The 26,965-nt window shown below is 40.6% G+C and overlaps 1 protein-coding gene across 4 annotated transcripts; it reads right to left on the bottom strand.

Annotated features, from left to right (window-relative positions):
* Nucleotides 1-403: 403 nt before the first annotated feature.
* On the bottom strand, nt 404-25,804 carry RBM34 (RNA binding motif protein 34). Of its 4 annotated transcripts, XM_072823005.1 has the most exons (11): nt 25,643-25,804; nt 25,381-25,555; nt 24,782-24,906; nt 20,725-20,953; nt 19,987-20,046; nt 15,499-15,542; nt 5,938-6,021; nt 5,717-5,780; nt 3,904-3,943; nt 3,544-3,662; nt 404-747 (listed from the first exon to the last, which is right to left on the bottom strand). In XM_072823005.1, exons 1-11 carry the CDS (start codon nt 25,699-25,701, stop codon nt 466-468), a joined length of 1,281 nt encoding a protein of 426 aa, XP_072679106.1. In that variant the 5' UTR covers nt 25,702-25,804; the 3' UTR covers nt 404-465. The 4 variants fall into 4 exon arrangements, with proteins under 4 accessions (XP_072679106.1, XP_072679108.1, XP_072679107.1 ...); XM_072823007.1 differs by lacking the exon at nt 5,938-6,021; XM_072823006.1 differs by lacking the exon at nt 19,987-20,046.
* Nucleotides 25,805-26,965: the final 1,161 nt, after the last annotated feature.

The raw sequence follows: 26,965 nt of genomic DNA, 5'->3' as shown, positions 1-26,965 counted from the left end.
AGGATGAAGAACGAGTGGCTATTATATAACAGCCCTTAAAACCCTTTCTTCTTAGGGACTGGGGTTTGTATTAGATCAGTATTCCAACTCTGTCTAGGTCAGCTAGTATTAAAGTGTGTATTTTTTAATTTACTCACTTTATTCTCATCTCAATTCTTGAAATAACCATCTGAAGTGTTAATTACATATTTCTAACTTACACTAATACATAACCACTAAAATTCTAAGTGTTTACCCTAAGTCTAAAATCATCCCTTATACCATCAGCAGAAACACATAATAATCATGGTGACTAATCTGCCTACATCCTAAAACAAAGGCTTCAAAGATGTTATTACAATGTGAATAGAATGAAAAGGTTTCCACGTTTCACACGCACCATCCATAAAAAACTGAAACTCAATTCATGGGTTTACCACACTTTTATTACCAGTACTCAGCAGGAACTAAATAATCTTCAGGTGGTTACTTCTGTTTTTTCTGTTTCTTAGTGTGTCCACTTTTCTTTTGTCCTTTCTTCTTCTTCTTCTTAATGAGAACAGCTTTTTCTCCAATAAACAAATTTTTACACAGTCCTACATTTTTTGAAGCGGAATTAAGTCCCTCCTTAGGTTTACCAACATTCTTCAAACTGGGATTTGAATTTGGTTTTAATTTTTCTTTATTAACAGAACGCATGACTCTCAGTTTTCTTCCCATCAGTTCAGAATTATTTAATTTCAGAGCAAGATGAACAGCATCTGTATTCTGCAATAAAAATCAATATATTAATTTCTACCAGAAAATCCTCTGCCAAGAAACTAGTAAAATTCTGACTTGAATGGATTAGAACAATTTTTAAGCTTGCTGACAGACAGAAACCCCTCCCATTTCCATATCCAGGAGATTCGATCCCATGGGTTTCAACAACTGTCCTTGAAGTGTCGTGTTCACCATGCTCCTCATGAGTTTTCCCCCAGGAAGCACTCAGCTGCCTTGTCACAGTCAGGTAAATCACAATTCGACAGGCTTCATTTTTCTCATTGTAAAACGGGAGTTTCAGCCAAGATTAGTCATGTGCAATCTTCTAAATCAATGAACCTCCTCTTGTGTTAGTTGACTTGAGAGAAGGGAAGTCTGAGACGCTGAACTAGATGCCTTGCAGGATTTTGTTTATATTCCAAGTTCTATTACTTTTCTAGTGTAATATAGAACCACTAAATGCTAACAATCCTGAATATTCATATTTGTTAAAGGACCTTACAAACTTATCAAGCAATAGTAGACAGAAGAGAAAGTGAGGTAACTCCAATGCAGTAATGATGGAAACAAAAGGCTGTGACAACCTTTCTCAAAAGCTACCTCATAATAAAACATAGCAAGAGTATTAAACATGGTCACGTCTCTTTTTTTTTTTTTACGTCTCTTTCATGACAGAGCAGAAAGCTAGCTGAGGACAAAGCACAAGCGGATTCCCAGGTGGGATATGTGTGACATTCCTCAGGCATTCCTTGGGTGCCCTTAAACTAAGGGAAGGGAAAAACAAATGGTTAACTGATAGGGATGACAGTCCTGTAAGTATGAGTGTCCATCAGTTTACAAACGTCTTAGTGATTTAGGAGGAAAAAGCATTCTTATCAATCGCCTAACACCCAGAGACCCACAGACTCAATTTCCTGGAGCCTTAACATCACCTTCCCCTCCACAAGGATGTGGGAAACAGAGGAAAAAGGGAATGTAAATAAAATTAAAATAGTTTATAATCTGTGGCCCATTGACAAATACTTGAAATAGGCAGAGTATAATGTTCCTCCAGGGAATTCTCAACTCTTTTAATTTTTAATGCCTACCAGAGGGAAAAACAAACTCCCTTAGCTTGACAATAGCCAGGCCTCCAGTATCCGAGTCTTCTTTAGCATATTAAAGTCCTTTTGGAAACCTCCCTTTGTCCTTAGCTCCCCTAAGTCCCAAGTATAAAATCAAGTCACCCCTCACACTTAAAATGCAGCCCTTTCTGTCCATGGGTCCTGTCCCCGTGCTTTTAATAAAATCACCTTTTTGAATCAAAGACAGCTCAACAATTCTTCCTTGGCCTTCAGCTCTGGACTCCAACACCAACACTCCAAAAACTACGTCATTTGGTGCCCAACATGAGGTATGTCTTCTTTTCATCTGGACTGAGACTCAGCGCAAACTTGGGGAGTCCTTTCACTTCTCATCTTTTACTCTCATTTCTTTTTTTTTTTTTTTAATTTTTATTTATTTATGATAGAGAGAGAGAGAGAGAGAGAGGCAGAGACACAGGCAGAGGGAGAAGCAGGCTCCATGCACTGGGAGCCCGATGTGGGACTCGATCCCGGGTCTCCAGGATCACGCCCTGGGCCAAAGGCAGGCGCCAAACCGCTGCGCCACCCAGGGATCCCCTCCCCCTTTTTTTTTTTAAGACTTTTATTTATTTATTTATGAGAGACACAGAGAGAAACAGAGACACAGATAGAGGGAGAAGCAGGCCCCTCACAGGGAGCCCGATGTGGGACCCGGGCTGGGATCATGCTCTGAGCCTACTGGGCTGAAGGCAGAGGATCCATTGCTGAGGCACCCAGGCGTCCCCTTTACTCTCATTTCAAGGGCTTTTCAAGGAATATGGTCTCACTGGAACACTTTCATGCTAATTGTTCAAGTTGCAATCTTCTAGCCTCTGGCTAACTCACGAGAGGAGAAAGCCTGCCTTTTGGCTAAAAGTTAAGCACCCTGGATAAAAAGAGCCCTAGAAACTTGATGCTGTCTTTATTCCTGTCCTCATACAAAGTTGTCTAGGGGATGCCTATGTGGCTCAGTGGTTGAGCGTCTGCCTTTGGCTCAGGACTCGATCCTGCAGTAGAGTCCCGCATCAGGTTCCCTGCATGGAGCCTGCTTCTCCTTCTCCTTCTGCCTCTGTCTCTGCCTATCTCTCACTCTCTCTCTCTGTGTATCTCATGAATGAATCAATCAATCAATCAACCAATCATCTTAAAAAAGTTGTCTCTCTTGGGCACAGGACAGCCACGTAGGTGACTAGCATAGCTGCCAATCTTAAGATTCCCATGTAAAGGTTCCTCCTTACTAGTCTATGTGATCCCCTCCAAATCTCTTATCTAGCAGCTTCTTGCCACGAGACCTCCACTGGAGCCAGCCACAACCTGTACCCAAATGAATTAAAACCCAACCAGGGAAGGTTTCCTAGGGAAGTTGGTTGTAAATACCACGTGTTGAAATGTCACTTAGATCATGATGGATTTCAATCTTTTTCCACTTCATGGAAGGTGGAAATTCCGAGATTTAATACCTTACATATTCAGTACCTAAAATATTATTTACTAACATTAATATGGAGAAAGAGTGAACTGGAATGACTTTTGGTGAGGTATAATGACAGGAACGATAGTCTATCATGGCAGGTTCTGAGTTTAGGTTTCTGAAGATGTAATCTGAAGGTGACAGTGAGTTGTGTCTGAATGATGAAAGAGCAGTGACAGCCTGTCCAGTGCATTTCAGAGAACAGTGACAATCACTAGTCTCCCATACCTCAAAGAGTACGTAACCGAATCCTCTGCCAACTCCAGTAACTCGGTCTCTCACAATCCTTACTGCCACGATACTCCCACAATCCAAAAAGTGTTCCTCAACCGCAGATTCTTCAACTTCTAAAAAGAAATTCAGTCAGAAATATAAGTAAGAACAGGATTGCCTTAGAAAGTTGGAGATGTTTAATAATGTAGCAAGTTAACATAATACAGCTAATATAGTGAGCCCCATGAAAATTAGTCACATTATATTCCATACTTTTTTAAGTTAGTCTTAAAGCAAAACATCGTTATTATTTAGTTATTATTTTCCTGTTATTTTAATGATAAACAGGTGCTTTATTGGTTTAAATGAACTTACTGTACGGGAGATTTCCCACAAACACTGATCTCTTGTCCCTCTGAAACATAAAGAGAATAAAAATAACTAGAGCAGCAAATGGAAGCCATCCTAAAATGCACTCTTTCTCTCGCCCCACATATCTGACAGGTCTCCATTTCCTGATTTATTTATTTTTTTTTAAGATTTTATTTATTCGAGAGACAGTGAGAGAGAAAGTAAGAGAGCGAGCACAAGGGGGAAGAGGGAGAAGCAGGCTCTCTGCTGAGCAGGGAGCCCGACAAAGGGCTCGATCCCAGGACCCTGAGATCATGACCTGAGCCAAAGGCAGAGGCTTAACCAACTGAGCCACCTAGCCGCCCCCTCCACCTCCTGATTGAACTCATACCAGTCCTCTATTTGATTGTTTCTTCCTTCTTCCCGCTCAAAGTGAGTGAGCATAAGAGGAAGTAGTTATTTTTTTTTTTTTTTTATCACAGCTAACACAAACACATGGCCATGCTCAAAAAGGGCATGCTAGATTAGAAACTGTCTCTGTACCGGGCCAGACAGCAGGTATGCCAGGCTTGGCCAGCCGTGTGGTCTCTGTTGTAACTACCCCACCACCCCTGCCATCCACCCCCGCCATTAACATGTAACCTAATGTATATGGTTGTGTGCTATTAAGACTTTACTTAAATAACACAAGCAGCAGATGGATTTGGCCCTCAGGATGGGTCAATGGTCAAAGCCAGAGAGGTCATTTCTTAGCCATGGTAATGCACCCTCTGTTCCTGTGGTGAGCCCTTACAACGTAGCCTTTGCTCACTGTGAGAGATCTTATAAACTGCAAATCTGGGCAGGTTGCTCCTGCATTTAAACCTGTGGGACTGCTCCTGGATAAAATCCAGACTCCTCAACACGGCAGGCCACTCTTCGTGATTTGGCCTCTTCCTAGTTCTTCAACAGCAACTCTTAACTGCTGTTCCTCCTCACACTCTACCTCTAATAACTGTATCAAGCTCTTGCCGGTCCGAAGCCAATTAAATTTTGGCCTCCACTACATATACTATTTAAAATTTCTTGGGCCTAGATAACACGGACTCATCTTTCAAGTTTGACAGAGCACCTGTTCTCCTGGAAGCCCTCCTTTGTCCCTTCTTGCTGGCACCTCAAGTGTCCCTATCCTAAGCTGCCAAAGCATCTGGTGTACTTATCATAAAATAGAGCCACAATCAGCCTGTCTGTTTTGTCTTCACCTTTATACTGTGAACCTCTAGAGAAGTGAGACTGTATCTCAGCACTGCATGCCTGACATAGAGTAGGGACTCAAAAACTGTTTAAGGAGCAGTTTACCTTTCTCAATCTCAGTATGTGAAAGAACATGTCAGCCCCAGTGATCTCCAATATCCCTTCCAGGGTAACTCTCTCTAATTGCTTGATCTAGGAGTGGTGGCTGGAAGCTGTTGACTGAGGTCCTTGTGCCACTCTGGGCACCAACACTATACCACAAAAGGCAAAAATGTTTCCTTCTCAGCTTCCTCACGCTCACTGCTGATTCCATTCCTCTCCTAGCAAAACCTCAGAAGAAAACGTTTCATTTTATGAGACTCTAGTTAAGTTCTTTTTTTTTTTTTTTTTTAATTTTTATTTATTTATGATAGTCACAGAGAGAGAGAGAGAAAGGCAGAGACACAGGCAGAGGGAGAAGCAGGCTCCATGCACCGGGAGCCTGACGTGGGATTCGATCCCGGGTCTCTAGGATCGCGCCCTGGGCCAAAGGCAGGCGCTAAACCACTGCGCCACCCAGGGATCCCTCTAGTTAAGTTCTTTACACAACTCAAGTACTACTTACAGATGAAGTCTCAGATGCAAGATCAACTCTAATACGAAATCCATCTGCAATTTGGGCACCGTTTCTGTATTATAAATACGAAGGGGAAAATGGCTGTTAAAAATAAGCACCGAATATTAACTGTAATATTCACTCTAAAGTCAAACCAAAGAATAACACATGTACTCACACAATCACTTAAATACAATCATTCTGTTCAAATCTCAAAGAGATAAAATTACCTTTTCAAGGCTTTTGTAGCAGAGCTCTCATCCTTAAACACAACATAAGCATTAATATATTTCTGATCAGGATGAATTTTACGTCTATACAACAAGAAAAGACAATATAAAAGCTATTAATCTCAAAGTCACTAAAAAAATACATAAGCATTAATATATTTCTGATCAGGATGAATTTTACGTCTATACAACAAGAAAAGACAATATAAAAGCTATTAATCTCAAAGTCACTAAAAAAATACAGCTTATTTCCTTCTCACTTTCAATCAACACCTATGACAAGAATTCCTGGGGGGAAGTTTCACCTCTCTCTCTCTTTCTCTTTTTTTAAAGATTTTATTTATTCGTTCTGAGAGACAGAGAGAGAGAGAGAGAGAGAGAGAGGGAGAGACACAGTCAGAGGGAGAAGCAGGCTCCATGCAGGAAGCCCGATACAGGACTTTGATCCCGGGTCTCCAGGATCACATCCTGGGCCAAAGGCAGGTGCTCAACCGCTGAGCCACCCAGGTGTCCCAGTTTCATCTCTTTTAATAACTACTTAATAACAACTCAAAAAATCACACACGACTTATACAGCTATTGGACAAAACATGTAACCTGTGCCTCCTTATTAGTCATCACTACAAGAGAGCAAGCAAGGCCACCCATGCAATGCTACAAGGCTAGAAATGATCATCTTAGCTGCAGCTCTGTACTTAACACACATATAAGTAGGTGTGACTGCCAACTTGATTCGTCTTACTGTAAAATAAAAACTACACAAATGTGTATAGCTTAGAGAAATATCAAAGATCAATACCCTTGCAGCCATTGTCCACCCCAAAGCCTCTCTCTGTGCCTCCCCTCCTCCAAAGGTAACCCCTCCCCCCCACTTTTACAGAAACCACCTCCTTGCATGTCTACGTGATTTTGTTACTCAAGTGTGTACTCTTTGATTATACTTTGGTCTTGTCCATTTGGGGACTCTGGAAGTCTTTTGAGTCTGGTTTAGTCTGTAGGATTCCCCCCCATCTCCTTTTGTTTTCTAAGACTTTATTCTCTCTTGGCAGAGAGAGCAAACGAGTTGGGAGAAGGTCAGAGGAAGAGGCACAGGCAGACTCCCCACTAAGCAGGAAACCCGACGGGGCTCGATCCCAGGACCCCAAGATCTCAATCTGAGCCGAAGTCAGACACTTAACAGACTGAGCCATCCAGGTGCCCCTGCAAGGATTCCACTTTTCTCTCTCTTTTTTAATAAAGATTTTATTTATTTATTTATTTATTTATTTATTTATTTATTTATTTATTTATTATTCATTCATTCATTCATTCATTCATTCATTCATTCATCCATTCATCCATTCATTCCCAAGAGACATAGAAAGAGAGGCAGAGACACAGGCAGAGGGAGAAACAGGCTCCATGCAGAGAGCCCAACACAGGACTCGATCCTAGAATCACTCCCCGAGCCAAAGGCAGACGCTCAACAACTGAGCCACACAGGCGTCCCTCTCTCTCTTTACCTCACTGTTCAACCTAGTGAAATTTCCAAAGCCTGGATTTTGTTGAATGCAAGCTAACAATATAATTCAATGTGTACCTCTGTCCTTGCGATTTCTTGGCAAATTGGCAGCCAGATCCAGAGGTATGATCAGACTCAGACTGCACCCCTTTGTCAGGACTAGAGGTAGTGCTGTGTTCTTTCAACGGGAAACATGTCATGACTAGTTTTCACTCTTAGTAACTGCAGTTATTGCTGCTCAATGCCTACACCCACTATTTCACTAGGTTTCCAAAAATGGTCATGTAATTTAGATGTGACCAATCAGCAAAAAGGACCTACTAATGACCAGAGATTCTTCTCTGAAGACACGAACCTATTGTTTTTGAAGTAACAAAAACGCTAATAAACGAATGAGTAGCATCAAGAAAGATACTAGGAAACACCAGAGCATTATTCATGGCACTCTGTAATAATATACAACACTATGTGACAATTTTATATTGATAAAACTAGCTATGATTTACTGAATGCCTAATATAATATCAGGTACTGGTTAGACATTTTATGTATTTCATTTAATCTCACATCTCTGACATGGGTGTTACTTTTCTGATTTTATGGATAAGAAAGCTGAGACTCAGAGAAGTGCCATGATCACAAGGCAAGAAGTGGCAAGCCTAGGACTTAAAACACACCTACGTGACTCCAGGGACCCTACTCAGTCTGTGCAACACACATTTGCTGACAACATCCTAATTAGTATGTCCTACAGCAATCCTGGTGTTGTCATGTTTTCATCCTCTCCAAATTCATATACTGAAATCCATTTAATGCCCAATGTGATGGTAATAGAAGGTGAGGCCTTTGGGTGTTGCTAAAGTCATAGGGTGAGATCCTCATGAATGGGGCTAGTGCTCTTAAAAAAAGTACCCCACAGAGCTCCTAGTCCCTTTTTAAATCTTATCTCACAATATAAAATGTGAGGACACAGTGAGAAGGCACTGGCTATGAATCAGGAAGCCGACCCTCACCAGAATGCAACCACGCTGGGACCCTAATCTCTGACTTCCCAGCCTCTGAAACTGTGAGAAAGAAATTTCTATTGTTTATAAAAAGCCATCCAGTCTGTGATATTTTGTTATGGCAGCCCAAATGGACTAGGCCTAATCCCAAGACAACCTAAATGGAAAGTGACTTTAAAAACTCTTAACTGTACTGTTACTTGAGGAGAAAGGATCCTTGGCACAGGGAATAGGAAGGCAAGAATGCAGTTCTGCTCCCTTAGATGTGGCAAGAACATGTTTTGTATCAGGCTTGATAAATTTTTTTTTTTTAAAGATTTTATTTATTTGGGGATCCCTGGGTGGCTCAGCAGTTTAGCACCTGCCTTTGGCCCAGGATGTGATCCTGGGGTCCTGGGATCGAGTCCCACGTCAGGCTCCCTGCATGGAGCCTGCTTCTCCCTCTGCCTGCATCTCTGCCTCTCTGTCTCTCTTCATGAATAAATAAATAAAATCTTTTAAAAAATATTTTATTTATTTTTATTTATGTTTTATTTATTTTATTCATGATAGACATAGAGAGGTTCACAACCTGAACCAGAGGCAGATGCTCAACTGCTCAGCCACCCAGGTGTCCCTTGATAGATGATTTAAAAACACTAATGACATCTAGAAGGTACAAAGCCAAGAATAGCATCACTCTCACCCTAAACAATAAGAAGCCACATAGCCTATAACATTGTAAGCCACCAGAGCTGAAGACAAAGTGAAACCCAGCAGCCTGAACCCTAAGCAAAGATCGGTCCACCTCAAGAGACAGGAAGCAGCTCTGGTTCACAGGACCGGTGCCAGACAAGCGAGTTGGACTGATTTTAGCTAATATTTAATAAACTGCTAAAGCTGAGTGTGGGCTGGTCCTGAAATGGCATCTCTGGAGGCCGCCAACACAGTGGTGCATGCCCATGAGTGGGCTCTGCCAATGTCCCTGGGGAATGACTGAGAGCGGGCGGGAGCCCAAAAGCACCCATGGAGCGTGTGGCTGGAGAAGAGAAGGGCCAAGGCTAGTGTGCAAAGGGCACAAAGCCCCACCAGGATTCTTCTCCCTACAGAGAGGGCTAAGCTGCTAGGGCAGAGGCAACAAACCCTGTCACCTCTAGGGCACAGGGGATATACCCTTGAGGCTGGAAGAATGGAGGCCTCCTGTCACAGTGAGGAGTGGGAAATGGTCTCCAGCACAAGACCCACCAAAGGCATCAGGCAGAGCATGGCTGCTATGAGAGGGAAGACCCCCGGACACACTGACACAGGGACAGACGGGGCCTGCCAGCATCTGCAGCCGAGCCAGGACATCAGTGAACCCCACAGCCACCTGACCAGACCACTAGAAAACAGCACTCTCTACACTGGATTTGCAATAAGATTTGAAACTTCTGCTCTTTAAAAGACACCCCTGGGACACTTGGTTGGCTCAGTGGTTGAGCATCTGCCTTTGGCTCAGGTCATGGTCCCAGGATCCTGGGATTGAGTCCCACATTAGGCTCCTCGCAGAAGCCTGCTTCTTCCTCTGCCTGTGTCTCTGCCCCTCTCATGAATAAAATCTTAACAAAAACAACAAAAAAAGACACCCTTAAGTAAGTTAGCCACAGACTGGGGCAAAATATCCAAAGCATGTACAACAGAAAAAGGTCTTACATTCAAAATAGAGAACTCCATACAACTCAATACTAAGCTGGGGCCCCTGGGTGGCTCAGTCAGTTTAGCATCCAACTCTTGATTTCTGTTCAGATCATGCTCTCAGGGTCATGGGATCAAGCCCCATGTTGGGCTCCACACATGGAGCCTGCTTAAGATTCTGTCTCCCTCTGCCCCTTCCCCATTCTAAAAAAATAAAAATTAAAATAAAAATTAAAAAATAAATAAAATAAAATAAAATAAAATAAAATAAAATGACAAGCCACCAGAAAACGGGCAAAATTTTTCAAATGACACTTCTTCAAATAGATACAAACTGCCAATAAGCACATGAAAAGATAATTGATATCCTTAGTCATCAGCAAAACAGAAATTGAAACCACATGACAGGGATCCCTGGGTGGCGCAGCGGTTTGGCGCCTGCCTTTGGCCCAGGGCACGATCCTGGAGACCCGGGATTGAATCCCACGTCGGGCTCCCGGTGCATGGGGCCTGCTTCTCCCTCTGCCTGTGTCTCTGCCTCTCTCTCTCTCTCTCTCTCTGTGACTATCATAAATAAATAAAAATTTAAAAAAAAGTAGAAAACAGTTTAAAAAAAAAAAAAAAAAAAAAGAAACCACATGACAAACCTTCTGAATGGCTAAAAATTAAATGACTGACAAGTGCTGGTGAGGATGTGACACAACTGGAGTTCTCATACAACTGGTGGGATGTAAAATGCTGCAACCACTTTGGAAATTATCTGGCAGCTTTTAGAAAACTGACATACCCACAAGACCCAGCAATCCCACACCTCCAGATACTTTAGCAAGAAAAATAATTTGTATACCAATGTTTTTAGAACCTGTAATTCATGATAGCCCCAATCCTAAATAACCTAAATATTCATCAAACTGGTGAATGATGAACACATTTTGGTACAGCCACACAATGGAATACTACTGGGCAATAAGAAAAAAAAAAAAAGAAAGAAAGAACAAGCCACTGAACATCCAGCAGCATGAGCGAATCTCAAAATCATCATGCTGAGCAAAAGAAGTAGGTAACAGTTATCTCCTGCATGATGAGTCCATATACATAAAATTCTAGAAAACGCACGCTAACAACAGAGACAGGGAGCAGGTCAGTGGCTGCTTGGGGATGGGGTGGGGAGGCGAAGGCGATGATACAGAGTGATGTTAGTATTCAGTATCTTGACTGTGGGAATGATTTCATGAGCACGTACATACGCTAAATTCATAAAATTGTACATTTTAAATATATGCAGTTTATTGAAGGTAAGTGATGCCTTAATAATGTAGAAACAAAGCCAAAGGAATGGACTATATGAAAAAACAAAGTAAGTTTTACACGGCAAAATCCTCCAAGCAAAATAGCAGCTAAAAATAAGGAGAAATATTCATTAACTCAAATTACTAAAGGCTGATTTCCTTAACATCCACATATCTATGAGAAACTATTCAACAACAAAAAAACGGAAAAATGATGGTCAACAACTCAGATAAGCACAAAAGACTCCTGAATATATGAAAAGATGCTTGTTTCCAAGAGAAGTGCAAATTACAAGTATCATTTTTCACCTATCACTGAAAAGCTAAAAAACCTATATTTTGTAAAGGTGGGAGAATATACATCGGTTACCATCTCTAGGATAGCAGTCAAAATCACAAATGCAAATACATTTTTGACCAAACAATTCCACTACTAGAAAGTTTATCCTACAGATAATTCTCACATGTACAAAATTACATGAAAACAAGGTAATTCAGTCCAGCCTTATTTGTAATGGCCACAAGACTGCCACAACACATCAATGTCCATGAGTGGAGAATTTGCTGACACAAGTTATGGCATACCTTACAGAATACAGAGATGCTCTGAAAAAGAACAGGGGGATAATTTTTACACTGATAAACATCTCCAGTTTATAGTAAGGGGAAAAAAGGAACATGTGGAGGAGTATGCACATTTAATACTACTAAGTCAAAAGTTATGTGTGTGGGGAGTAACATATATATGTGTGTGTATCAGTGTGTAAGTGCATAAAACGTCTCTAGGAGGTTATACAAAAAAGTAAAACCAGTAGCTGCCTAGAGCAGGAAAATGGCTAAGGGAAAAAGTCTAGGAGAGAAACTTTTTACTCCCTTCCTTTTTTTTTTTTTTTTAAAGTAGGGTCCATGCACAGCATAGAGCCCAACGCCAGGCTTGAACTCATGACATGAGCTGAGGTCAAAAGTCAGACAATTGGGGATCCCAGGGTGGCTCAGCGGTTTAGAGCCTGCCTTCGGCCCAGGGCGTGGTCCTGGAGTCCCGGGATCGGGTCCCACATCAGGCTCCCTGCGTGGAGCCTGCTTCTCCCTCTACCTGTGTCTCTGCCTCTCCCTCTCTCTCTCTCTCTGCATCTCTCATGAATAAATAAATTAAAAAAAAAAAAAAAAGTCGGATACTTAACCGAGCCACCCAGGTGCCACTCACTGCATACACTTTTATACTTTATTTTTAACCATTTGTTTCATTATTTGTTCAAATAATTTTTAAAAATTTTTAATTGGGAGCAGGTGTCACAGAGGCCAATGGCAATCAGAGTGTGAAAATTCCATTTTTCTGGCACCAAAACTACTTAGGGCTATTGTACACTCCTATCAAGATCTTGGTTTCTGTTGACACTTGGGCCCTTCCAGCCTCAGAGAGGAATAGGCCTATATGGTCTGAAGAAGGTGGCCTGTGTCTTATCAAATTTCCCATTCCTTACAGCAGCTGGACAATGCCCTGTGTACGGCAGGACTGACATGTTTGGTTACCCAACAAACATTAGTGGAGTCAGTAACATATACTAACACATACTTATCAAGTGTTAACTATATACCTGACATTGTATGGGTATGGGAAAAAATTGGCAGAAACTCTGCCTGCCAAACAAATCTAAATTAGAGATGAATGTAGAAACAAACTCACCAAAATGCTCAAAGGGACCACCTAATTCAAAAATCCTGTTATTGTAGGATTCCCAAGAATATTTTTAAATTTAGAGTATAGTCAACACATTACATTAGCTTCAGGTATAAAATGAAAGTTTATACAGTTTATACAGTTTCAAATGAAATCTTTTTTTAAAATATTTTATTTATTTATTTATTCATGAGAGACACAGGGAGAAAGAGAGGCAGAGATACAAGCAGAGGGAGAAGCAGGCTCCATGCAGGAAGCCCGACATAGGACTCGATCCCAGGACTCCAAAATCACACCCTGGACCAAAGGCAGGTGCTAAGCCGCCAAGCCACCAAGGGATCCCCTGAAAATTTTTTAAAAACTTTATTCAATCAGTACTGGCTGAGGTAACTAGGGACTTCTTTTTATTGAAACATAATTGACATATAACATTAATTTCTGTTGTACAATATGATTCGGTATATGCATATACTATAAAATGATCACCACAAGGAGTCTAGTTAACATCCATCACCGCACATGGTCATAAATTTTTTTATGATGAGAACTTTTTTTTTTTAAAGATTTTATTCATTTGAGAGACAGCGAACACAAGCATGGGGAACAGCAGGCAGAGTGAGAAGCAGGCGCTCACTGAGCAGGGAGCCCGGTGTGGGGCTGGATCCCAAGACCCTGGGATCATGACCTGAGCCAAAGGCAGACACTTAACGACTGAGCCACTCACGTACCCCTTTATGATGAGACCTTTTAAGATCTACTCTCTTGGCAACTTTCAAATAACCAATACAGTATTATTACTGTAGTCGCCATACTGTACATTACATCTCCATGACTTATTTAGTTGTAACTGGAAGTTTGTACCTTTCGACCTCGTTCACCTTCTTCACACAGAGAAACCACCGAAGGGTTTCACCACAGAGAAGTCTGTGTCTTTGAATTCTTTTTTTTAAAGATTTATTAACTTTAGAGAGAGTGTACACGAGCAGGGGGACAGGGAGAGGGAGAGAAGCAGACTCCCTCCTGAATGTGGAGCCCAACACAGGGCTCAGTCCCACGTACCTGAGATCATGACAGGTAGCCCAAACCAACACACTCAACTGAGCTACCCAGTTGCCCCTTGAGCTGTTTTTCATTCACTGACTTACTTTACTTGGCTTAATGCCTTCAAGGTCCATGTTGTCAAAAATGGAAAGATTTCCTTCCCTTTTTTTCGGGCTGCATTCCTGCATGTACATGCGTGTGTGTGTGTGTCTCCCCCCATTCATCTATTGATGGACACTTATGATGCTTCCACGTCTTGGCCACTGTACTGCAATGTTTTCAAAGTATGTTATTTTATATATTTATATATTTTTTTATTTATATATATATGTTATATATATAAAATATATGGAAATAAATATTATATATATAAATACTATTTAGGTTTCATGTCCAGCATGGAGCCCAACATGAGGCTTGAACAAGAGCTGAGCTGAGACCAAGAGTTGGACGCTGAATGGCATGAGCCACCTAGGTACCATGACGGTATATTACTTTATTTTATCTATTATAACTGTACCTACATTCAGATGTTATCTGTATAACTATTAATATATCTATATCAAATATATACGTTTGTAAAATCTATATTACATGTGCTAGTTAGAAAAAAAAACAAAACCCAAGATCAGAGATTAATAGGAAACGCTGCACTTAACTGAAGGTAAATGAGAAATAAAGGTTTACACTTTAAACTGTACAACCTTATATTAACATATAACATTTTAAATGTTATATGTCAATTATATTTCAACTTTTAAGATTAATGAGAAATAAAGGAAGAGTAAAGAAACTTGAATGTCTTATCCTTGGCACCAAGTGGATAGGATAGGGGAAAATTCTCTGAAAATACGAACCACAAACCATACTACCAGTCTAGTTTCCAAACCCTCAGAGAGCCTGAAGTGGTATTAGAGTCGCAGTACCCCCAGGTGACCAACAGAAGCAAACATGGAACTCTGGAAAAACCTAACCTACCAACAACAACTATGGGGCATTCCGGACTTTCAGATGCATCCTGACTTCAAATTATTAAGATATGGGAAAACGTGTGCCTTAGAACTGATAAAATATGGTATTTATGATTTATACTAGAATATCTGGGCACAAGACTTTCTTATTCTCTTCCAAGCACTATGCTCAATTAAACGCCCTTGAAATTTTTCATGGTACATTTTCTAGTGAGTTATTTTATAATACTTTCTGTGACTCTACCATTTATTTTAAGGCTTAAAAGACAAATATCTTACAAATTTATATGCTATTACAGACGTAAGAAAATGGTCAAGTATGACGTCTTACACAAATATAAAAATCCATGAAAACATGATCTCAACTTTTAACCAAAATGGAAAAGAGTTTAAATCTACTCCCTTTCTGTAATTATAAACTTACTTTATTGCTGCCAACTTTTTGGACAAAGTTCCCTCTGCTGGAATCTTTTAAGAAAAAAGAAAAAAAAAAAGAGTATTAAAGAAAATTCATTATCTGAAATATTACTTCAAATTAATTGTATTTTAATTAACTGAATTCTAAATATCTTACTCTGATGTGATCATTTAAGACATTCGAGAGAAATACTGAATCAGAAACAACCATCCTAATGTTATATGAATGGGACCTGGAGGCTTAGAACAAAATATTCCAATGATGTAAGACCATATTCAGATTTCATAGGTATTAACTTTCCATCTAGATGGAAGTAGACATACTGTGCCCTTGAACTGTGTCAGGTGACTCAAAGGGGTCTCAGGTCATGAGAAGACACTGATGTTGAAGATGCATATGAAAAATTAAGGAAAACTTTTATAAAATAAGCTTGGAAAAAGGCAACATTTCTTAAATTAATATTTTATTATAAATTCTACAGGATTTGAGATATCAAACTAAATTGGTAAATAATGTAAAGAAATATTATTTCAGCTGAGTGAAGTAAGTCAGTCGGAGAAGGACAAACATTATATGTTCTCATTCATTTGGGGAATATAAATAATAGTGAAAGGGAATATAAGGGAAGGGAGAAGAAATGTGTGGGAAATATCAGAAAGGGAGACAGAATGTAAAGACTGCTAACTCTGGGAAACAAACTAGGGGTGGTAGAAGGGGAGGAGGGCGGGGGGTGGGAGTGAATGGGTGACGGGCACTGGGGGTTATTCTGTATGTTAGTAAATTGAACACCAATAAAAAATAAATTAAAAAAATAAAATAAAATAAAATAAAATAAAACAACAACAAAAAAACAAACAAACAAAAAGAAATATTATTTCAACCAAATGTCTAAAAGTTGATATATGCCAGCTGGCAAAAACAAACAAACAAACAAAAACAAAAACAAAAAAACAAAAACACCCCATGGTATCTTTAATTGGGCAAATAAGGGAATCCCCTTTACATTCAAGCTCACTTTAGTTTCAGTCATATATAGTATTCATTTATTTATTTATTTATTTAAAGATTTTATTCATTTATTTATTTGAGAGAGAAAGAGCACAAGCAGGAGGGGCAGAGGAAGAGGGAGAAGCAGACTTCCCACTGAGCATGGAGAACAACACAGAGCTCCATCCCTGGACTTTGAGATCATGACTTGAGTGGAAGGCAGATACTTAACCAACTGAGCCACCCAGGTGCCCATATATAGTATTCCTTTAGTACTATTTAAGAGTGAATGGGGTAGGGAGGGACAACTTTATGGAGTAGATGGAAATTCAAATCAACAACTGTGACTGTCAGGATATACCAATACGGTCAAGATACTGAGAAGGCAAAGGTGAAAAGAAACAGACCTGCAAGTTCGCAGATCAGGAACACCTATGAATGTCAATTTAATTTAAGGCAGTAATTCTAAATCTCTGAAAATCTTTCTTAGTCATCCAAAATATAGCAAAACTAAGGAATTTTCAGTTTGTCCTGTTCAAACTGCTAACATACAACATAACAGTGCAAGACATGAGAAATGCCCAAGTGAATTATCAATAGGTGAATGACAGTCATCAACACACATTTATTGGGTGCCTTATAGGAGCCTGCAACCATCTAGATCCTATTATTGAAGATACAAATGAGTAAGTGTAATATAAGGCAATAAGGTACAAAAACAATTTAGAGGAAAAAAAATACCACTTAATGATATAAAGTATCAGAAAAAACTCGAGTGACATTTTCTTTTTTAAAACTTTATTATTTTTTTAAAGATCCATTTATTTGAGAGAGACTGCACTGCATGCAAACACGGGGGTGGGGGAGGAACAGATGGAGAGGGAGAAGAGAATCCCAAGTGGACTCCTGAGCCCATTGCTGAGCTTGATCTCACAATCCTGAGATCATGACCTGAGCTGAAATCAAGAATCGGACATTTATAACTGCCTGAGCCACCCAGGTACCCCAGAATAAGTCACATTTTCATTGTCTACAAAAATACAGACAGTATCTTAATAGACAAAATGAGATTTCAAGAAGGATGCCCAACAAAACGAATGAACTGAGCAAAAGGACAGGAGTGAGAAAACCCAAGTGTATGGTCAGCATTGAGGGAAGCTTCAGAGCTGCAGAAAAGTCTCATCATGTGGAGGTACACATGGCCTCAGGGCCACAACATGACAAGTGTCAGGCTATGAACCAGGACAGATTTCACTCACAGAAAGAAAAATGTAAGAAGTTTAGGCAATTCCATATAGGTTTGATGTGTATAATGTGCAGGTACTGGTGACCCAAGGATGAGCAAGACAAACAGTACCAGCAATCACTGCTTTCAGTCTGGTGGGACACATGAACAATGTAGTAATTAGAGAAGTGTATCATAAGGACCGTGATGAAGTATACAGTGCTACACAGTGCACAGCAGGGTCAGCAAACAGACCAGTAATCCAGGGACAGGGAAGAATCTGGCCAGGTTCCTCAAAAGTAATACCAGGCCAAGGTGTGTATGTGTGTGTGTGTAATAATCCTGAGTTTCACTAAGAATTTTTGGGAAAACTAAGTTCACAGTGGGTATGCTGAACAGAAATAGACTGAGGGTAGAAACCATAACAAGCCTCTGCAACTATTCTGGCAAGAGGTAATGAGGAGTTAGGTGGAACAACGCAGGAAGAAAGGAAGGACTCTTGGGGGGAAAAAAAAACACAGCTAAAAAATAGGCAGGGATACCAACAATAAATAGGCTGAGTGGGCAAAGAATCCAAGGCAATGAAAAGGAAGCCTTGGTGGCACTAATTCACACAGAATATCAGCACGCAGCACGGGATGGGGCCAGGGAGAGTGGAGGTGGACACAGACATGCTGAAACCCGGGTGCCAAAGATACCCAAGTGGATGTGTCAGGGACAGATCTGATAGGGATAATGGGACTCCAAAAGGCAGACAAAATATATATGAAAAGAGAGAGAAACAAACACCATGACAGAATCATGGAGACTGCCAAAAACCTTGGGAAATGTCTATTTTTAAGAGAAAGAACACATGTGCCAAGTGTGGGGGTGGGGGCAGAGGGAGAAGGAGTCTTAAGCAGACTCTGGTCCAAGCGAGAAGCCCAAATCAGGGCTCGATCTCATGACCCTGAGATCACAACGTAAGGCAAAACCCAGAGAGTTGGACACTTAACAGACTGTACCCCTAGAATCGTCTACTTTTAGACAAGAGGGCAGTTTTGTCCTCTGGGGACATCTGGCAATGACTGGAGAAACTTTGGGTAGTAACAGCCTGGGTGGGGAGGGTGCTACCAGAATCTAGTGGGTAGAGGTCAAAGATGCTGCTAAACATCCTCTAATGCACAGGGCAGCCTCCAATAACAAAGAATAATCTGGCACCAAATATCCATATATCAAGGCTGAGAAATCCCATTTTAGAGAGTCACATGAGGAAGAACAGTTAGAAACAGGGATTAAACTTTTCTTTTATTCTAATGTGCATTAATTACACTTAAAAATTATAAATGAGAATAAAAAGAATGATGCTATTTCACGCTCCAAGAAGCACGGCTATAACTCGTCTATAGAGTGTTCAGTTGGTGAAATCAGATATCATCTCCTTCTATAAAGGTTTAATATTAAATTGATTTACAAAACAAAAACAAAAACAAAAATCAAATTTGTCTGCCTGGGTAACCGAGTGGCTCACTCTGTTAAGCATCTGACTTTTTTTTTTTTTTAAGATATTATTTATTTATTCATGAGAAACAGAGAGACAGAGAGGCAGAGAAACAGGCAGAGGGAGAAGCAGGCTCCATGCGGGGAGCCCTACGCAGGACTCGACCCTGGGTCTCCAGGATCACGCCCTGAGCCGAAGGCAGCGCTAAACCGCTGACCCACCCAGGCTGCCCAAGGGTCTGACTCTTGATTCGGGCTCAGGTCATGACCTCAAGGTCATGAGATCAAGCCCTGCATCTGGCTCTGTGTTCACCAGGAAGCTGGCTTGGGATTCTCTCTCCCTCTCCCTCTGTCCCCCCGACCCCCCGCCCAAGCTCATGTATAGAGCATATGTCCACTCTAATAAATAAAATCAATCTTGAAAAAAAAATTAAATAAATAGAAACTTTGGCTTCCTATGCTCGGAATTTAAGTACTGTTTGCAGTAATCACACAAACTTTCTGTATTGAATGCCTAGGATTCTAGAAATGCTATTCAACATGTTTTAATGTTCTGCAAACAAGTCACACATCCACCCTCCAACAATGGTATCATTTTACTATGTGAACTCATTAAATATGAACAGAATCCAAGTGCCAGCACTACATACTAAGAGCATCTCTTCTCTTCAATTAGATTTGAACCTGTTGATTCAAAAAAGTTGTGCTTCTCCATCTCGCTAATACCATCATGTTAGTAAGTCTGACTTAAATGCAATAATACATTTTAAGATTTGCAATTTCAAGTTGGGGAGAACACATACCAAAGAACGAAATCGTACAGAATCTATTTGTCCATACTCTCTAAAAAATGATTTCAGCTTCTAAAAAAAAGAAAAAAAAAGTATATATATTCTTCAGTTTACTTTAGAACATCAAATAAGTGCTATAAAAAGGAATTAAGTAAAACTGATAATATTTTATTGCCAGGTTTTATTTTAAGAATATTTCAGGAATAATTGACTATTCAGATAAAAGACAAAAAATTTGGCTGAAAGTTATATATGTTTATATAATATAAACACAACTCAAGTTATTACTACCTATAAGGTACACATTTTTGTCTTTCAATCTTTTATAATCTTTATCACATATAAATTATAAAGGTAGGACTTAACCCCACACAATGGAAGAAACTTAGGATGTATGCATCCATTTATAAAACAAACATTCATTGAGCCTCTTACTATGCACTAGGCACTATTTCAGGTTTACTTTCTAGTAACATGTAACAGAAGAAATAGCTAGGAGAAAAAAGAAAACCCTAATAGGAGGCCACTGCAATACTTCAAGAAGATTTGCAAAAGCTTGTATTAGGGCACTGACTACGGTAATGGAAAGGAATGGGTGTATACTGGAATCAATCTAATTAATCTAGTCATTTATAATGAAGTCAATATGTTAATAACTTATTAATCATGCAGTTATTCAATGAAGGAAGAATAAACTAAGCTATGAATTATTAACACTGAATCTTTACAACATGCAGATTATACACTTACCTTCTTATTACATGTGACAGGCAAATTCCCAACAAACACAGTTCTCTCATTCTTTAATTTCTCCTCTTCTTGGTTGATTTCAATTTTCTTTCTTTGATTTAAAACTATGTGGTCTACATCAAGTACTTTTTTATCTGCTACATTAATACCAGATTGAAAATTATTCCTTTTCTGTTCCTGTTTTTGATGAATTTCTTCTTCTAAATCATGACTTGCTAGAGTGTTTTTCCTTTACAAGGCAAAAGAAAATAAAGAGCAAAAAGAAAAGAAGAAATGAGTCCTGGAAGTCAGGTGTAGTATTTGACAAAGTACAAGGATTAGAAAATATTTCCACCTGTGCTTTGTACTTACTGTAGAGTCTGAGATTCTCTCTTTCCCTCTCCCTCTGACCCTCCCCCTACAACCTCATACACATGGTCTCTCTCTCTCACAAAAAAACTCCTACCTACTTTTGCTTCCCTAAATATAAATTCATGATTCATAAATATATGTAAATTTAAAAAGCAGCATTCTCAAAGTGACCATTTTTTTCCTAAATTTTGACCAGTATTACTCTTCCACTAGAGCATAAGTTCCACTGAGGGTTCATGTCTAGTTTTTTGTCCACTATGGCATATAAAGTACTGAGCAGGAGTGAAAGGAACCAAGACAACATGGTGAGGTAGGAACCAGGTCAAGGACCATGACTGTTAGGAAAATGTGCTTAGACAGTATCCCATAGAGTCTAAGGAGCCACTGAGGACTTTGGAGATTGCCTAAAAAAGATCATTTGGGCAGCAGAGCAGAAGATAATTATGAAGAGGTGAAGGGTGGAAAAGGGAGATCAATAAGAAGATAGTTGTAACAGCATACTATCTAAGAAGACAACAGACCAACTAGAGAAAGAGAAGGGTGGAAAGGCAGAAAAAGATCAAAGAGATCAGCATCATCAGGACTCAGCAGCTGATTAGATGTGCAGGGAAAAAAAGAGAGTGTAAGATGACTCCCAAGTTGTTGGCTCAGGCAACTGGAAGGCTGGTGGTATCACTCACGCAGAGGAACAGGCTTGATGAAGATAAACAGCTCAGTCTGAAGCATTCTGAACTTAAAGTGCAGTTGACTCTTGAGCAACATGTATGAACTCCACTTACAAGTGAACTGTTTTCTAATAAATATAGTACAGTACTATAAATGTATTTTCTCTTCCTGATGATTTTCTCAGTAACATTTTTTTCTCTAGTTTACTTTATTGTAAGAATAAACACTATACTAAAAAAGCAACCTACAGAATGAGAAGATATTTTCAAATGACATATCAAATAAAGGCTAGTGTGTAAGATCTATAAAGAACTTCTCAAACTCAACACCCAAAAAATAAATAATCCAGTCAAGAAATGGGTAGAAGACATGAACAGACATTTCTCCAAAGAAGACCCACACATGGCCTAAAGACACATGAAAAAAAAATGCTCCTTGTCACTTGGCATCAGGGAAATACAAATCAAAACCACAATAAGATACCACTTCACACCAGTAAGAATGGCTAAACTCAGGAAACAGCAAATGTTGGCACAGATGTGGAAAGGGGAACCCTCTTGCACTATTGGTGGGAATGTAAGCTGGTTCATTCACTCTGGAAAACAGGATGGAAGTTCCTCAAGAAGTAAAAATAGAGCTACTCTGTGACCCAGCAATTGCACTACTGGGTATTGACCACAAAGATACAACCGTAGTGATTTGAAGGGGCACATGCACCCCAATGTTCATGGTAGCAATGTCCACAATAGCCAAACTGTGGAAAGAGCCCAGATGTCCATCAACAGATAAATGGATAAAGAACATGTGAGATATATACACAATAGAATATTACTGAGCCATCAGAAAGGATGAATACTTGCCTTTTACATTGATGTAGATAGACTGGAGAGTATTATGCTGAGTGAAATAAGTCAATCAGAGAAAGACAATTACATGTTTTCACTTATATGTGGAATATAAGAAACAGCACAGAGGAACATAGAGGAAAGGAGGGAAAAACTGAATGGGAAGTCATCAGAGGAGGAGACAAACCATGAAAGACTTAACTACAGGAAACAAACTGAGGGTTGCTGGAAGGGATCCAGGGGAAATGGGGTAATTGGGTGATGAGGACATGGAGGGCAGCCTGAGTGGCTCAGCGGTTTAGCGCTGCCTTCAGCCCAGGGCGTGATCCTGGAGACCTGGAATCGAGTCCCACGTTGGGTTCCCTGCATGGAGCCTGCTTCTCCCTCTGCCTATATTTCTGAGCACTGGATGTTATATGCAACTGATGAATTACTGAACACTACATCGGAAACTAATGACATACTATATGTTGGGGAATTGATTATAAATTACAAAAACAGGGATCCCTGGGTGGCGCAGTGGTTCAGCGCCTGCCTTTGGCCCAGGGCGCGATCCTGGAGACCCGGGATCGAATCCCACGTCGGGCTCCCGGTGCATGGAGCCTGCTTCTCCCTCTGCCTGTGTCTCTGCCTCTCTCTCTCTCTCTGTGTGTGACTATCATAAATAAAAATTAAAAAAAAAAATAAATTAAAAAAAACAGAACTATATATAACATAAAATATATAAACGTGTATTTTATGTACTGCTTATGGTACTGGTAAGGCTTCTGGTCAACAGGAAGCTATGAGTAGTTAAGTTTTGGGGGAGTCAAACTTCTATGTGGATTTTTGACTGTGTGGGGGTTGATGCCCCTAAACATTCCATTGTTCAAAGGTCAATTGTATATAGAAAATATAGATGCAGATGTTAGCAGGTAAACAGATTCACAGCTCAGGAGAGAAAACAGAACAATGCAGCCATGGGCATAAATGAGGTTGCCCAGAATGAATGGTAGAAAAAAGTCAGTGACCAAACACAGAATCCTGAGGAAAATCAACATTTACAGAGCAGTCAGAAGAAAAGGTACCCACAGTAACACTGAGAAGAAACAAACAAGAGGAGAATCAGAAGAGATTGCTACTTAACAGCTGCAGAAAAAAGTACCCATGAGAAATACAAGAGAAGACTCATGAGACAAAGGCTTTATTGTCTATTAAATATGGCAACTAGGTCAGCATGGCTCCACTGAGCAATGTTTCAGAAGTTTGGTCAGATCACAGAAAAAGAAACACAACAAGCAAACAATCAGACTACAAGTTCATGGAAGAGAAAACAGATCAAGAAAAGAAGAGCACACAAGTATCACATTTTTCTGAAAGCTTGACTACGAAGGGAAGGAAGGTAGCAAACGGAAACATGACTATAGGTAGGGTTTGGTTTTGTTGGATTTCTCTTTTTAGGATGATAATCTTGAGCACATTTGTATAGCAGACAGAGGAAAGATACAGGAAAGAAAAGAAAATGGATATATTTGAGGACATAATCCAGAAGGAGGTAGAAGAGGTCTGTAGTATACACAGCAGGGGTGACTGATTTAATTTGGACAAGGAAGAAAACATCTTTCTCTGAGGGAAAAGCAAAGAAATTAAGGATATGCATAAATACACTAAGTAGGAGGTCAAAGAGTAGTAGTGAGTAACTGTTAGCAATGAACAGCTGTGACTAGGTAACATCATCAATAGTGATAGAGAAACGAGACTTCAGGGGCTTAAAGGAAAGGTACATGGGAACCTGGATGTGACTGCTATTTGGATCTTGATCAAATCAACTGTAAAGAAAAATTTTTTAAGCTAATGGCAGAAATCTGATCTCCAACTTAGTAAACTTAAGAAAACAAAACTCATCTTCATGCTGAATTATTTACACATTTAGATTACAGATCTCAGATTTGCTTCCACTTAATGAGGGAGTCATGAATGGGGTCAGGATGAAACAAGACTGGCCAAGTATTAATAACTGTTGACACTGGGTATGTGAGGTTCTCTTCTCTTCACCCTTTTCAACTTTTGAATACGTGTGAGATTTTCCGTAATAATTTTTTTTTGTAAAAATTAGAACTACAAAATGAGAAAAAAAGATGAACACTGCAGGTGCAAAATCTCAATTTCTTTACCATCTAATTTCCTCAACATCAACTTAAGAGAATTCTACCAACCTTTTGTGTGCATCAGAAAGTTTTTTCTTCGCTTTCACTGATTTTGAAGGTTCTTGCAAAAGTGGTCTCTGAATTTGAGATGTACTTTCTTCCTCCTCATCCCGTTTCCTTTTCGTGGTGGTTTCCTTTTAAAAGTCGTAAGTTAAAAAAAAATAATAAATTAAAAAAAAAAAATAAAAGTCGTAAGTTATGTTTGAGATCTCACCTTTTAAAATCATTTAACAGTCTTTCTAAATTAGCAATTTTTCTGTCCCACCGGATGTCCAGTAGTGAAAGGTTACTTAAATTCTCTCCGCCCCACTCTGGAAACCACGCACTGAGAGGTAAACTGCTTAGGTTTTTGTTGTTGTTGTTGTTGTTTGTTTTTTAAAGATTCTGTTTATTCATGAGCGATACCCGGGGAGAGGCAGCGACACAGGCAGAGGGAGAAGCAGGCTCCCCGCCGGGAGCCTGATGCGGGACTCGATCCCAAGACCCCGGGGTCACGACCTGAGCCAAAGGCAGGCAGACGCTCGACCGCAGAGCCACCCAGGCGGCGCAGGCTGCGTGTTTTAGAAGCCTATCCAACGGGCCCGTCGGAAGAGCACCCGGTGACTTACTCTGGGCACAGGCACGTACACGGGCTGAAGCTGAGGCTCTGAAGAGCTGAAGAGGGACGCCAGGCGAGCTGCGCTGTCTCCGGAGGGACGCCTGCCCTGGAACAAGCTGCGGGCGACTAGTCCAACCACATAGTCTCCGGTCAGAGTCCCGCGAACGTCGTCGTCCGGGCGTTCTCTGGACACGGACGCCACAGAGTCAGCCATGCCACGTCCCACCGCTCCGCCCGCCCGAGCTCCCGAAGGCTTGCCTCGTGCCACTCACCCTTCCTCCGCACCTCCCTTTTTCTTCCGTTTGTTCTTCCCTTCCACCAGCATTCTCATCCCACGGCTCCAGACACACCAGCCGGCCCGCGAGCCCGCGCCCGCGCCCGCGCCCGCGCCCGCACTTCCGGCTCTCGGCCACTTCCGCCCCCGGAACCACGCCCCTTCCGCTCTGGGCTGCGTGGGAGCGGGAGACCTGCCGCCGCTCGGGGCTGGGCTGCCTGGAGCAGGTGGGAGCTCTTCAGGTTTGCAAGTGAGAGAAGAGTGCTTGAGGCTTGGAGGGTAACTAAGAATCTGCCCGACTGGGTGTGGGGTACCAGCCCAAGTGGAGGGAAAACACGGTCGAAAACCCCTGAATCATTGGCGGGGAGGGAGGGAGGGAGGTTTATCAAGATTATCAAGAAAGGTTACAGGGACGTAGGTTACACAATATTAGCAATTGGTGAATCGGTGTGCAGCGTACGTGGGTATTTTTTGCATTGCTCTGGCAACTTTTCTGAAATTAGACACGATTTCAAAATTAAATTTATAGCAGTGGAGGCCTCAGGCCGAACCCGCTGTTCCCTTGCTCTTCTGCCAGATCCTAGGCACTCTTGCTATTTTCTCAGCCTAACTTCGCTGACTCCTCTCCCTCCAAACCCATACATTCTAGCCTTTTTTATTCCCTTACCCAAAATTATCCTCCTTAGTCATTTTCGCCTGCAAAATCGTGCCCATACGTCAAGGCCCAGCTCAGACATCTCACATATGAAAATTTCCCAGCTATTTACAAGATTTTCCCCCAATCCTTCATCTAGCTGCATTAGTGTTATGTACTCTCTCTAGATGTCTAAATGGGTGTCTTAATTATCCTATTTCTGCATCTCTATTTGCTGCTGTACCTATTGAATGTTGGTAAATTGATTATGTAGTAAAAGGTAAATATTATAGTTAGATAATTGAATTCAGAACTTTGATGGTAATATCGTACTGACAGAAGTCACGGAGAATATATGTGACCTTTCATAGACCACATCAGAAAAATGAAAAAAAATCCTCATAATACTCATCTGCTTGGGCCTGGTTTTTGAGTCTCTTTTTTAAAAGGTTTCCCATAACTGTGATCTTTCACAAAAGATGAGACAAACCCAACTGTGCCTATTTGCAATTCAAGTGTCTCCCTCCGAAGAGATTCTACTCATTTTTTCCTTCAGAAGGTCTCCCAATCCCATTCCCTCCTTACTCTCTCTAGCATTTTTCCAAGAATCATTTTCTCTCCATAGCACTGCAACTTCATCACATCTGGTCTTTCCCGACTCTTCCTCTCCACTGTTGCCTACAGTCT

This window comes from Canis lupus, chromosome 4 (assembly GCF_048164855.1).
Source record: "Canis lupus baileyi chromosome 4, mCanLup2.hap1, whole genome shotgun sequence".
Classification (NCBI taxonomy): domain Eukaryota; kingdom Metazoa; phylum Chordata; class Mammalia; order Carnivora; family Canidae; genus Canis; species Canis lupus.
Note: the sequence above shows the minus strand (reverse complement) of the source record. Positions and strands in the feature narration are given on the sequence as shown.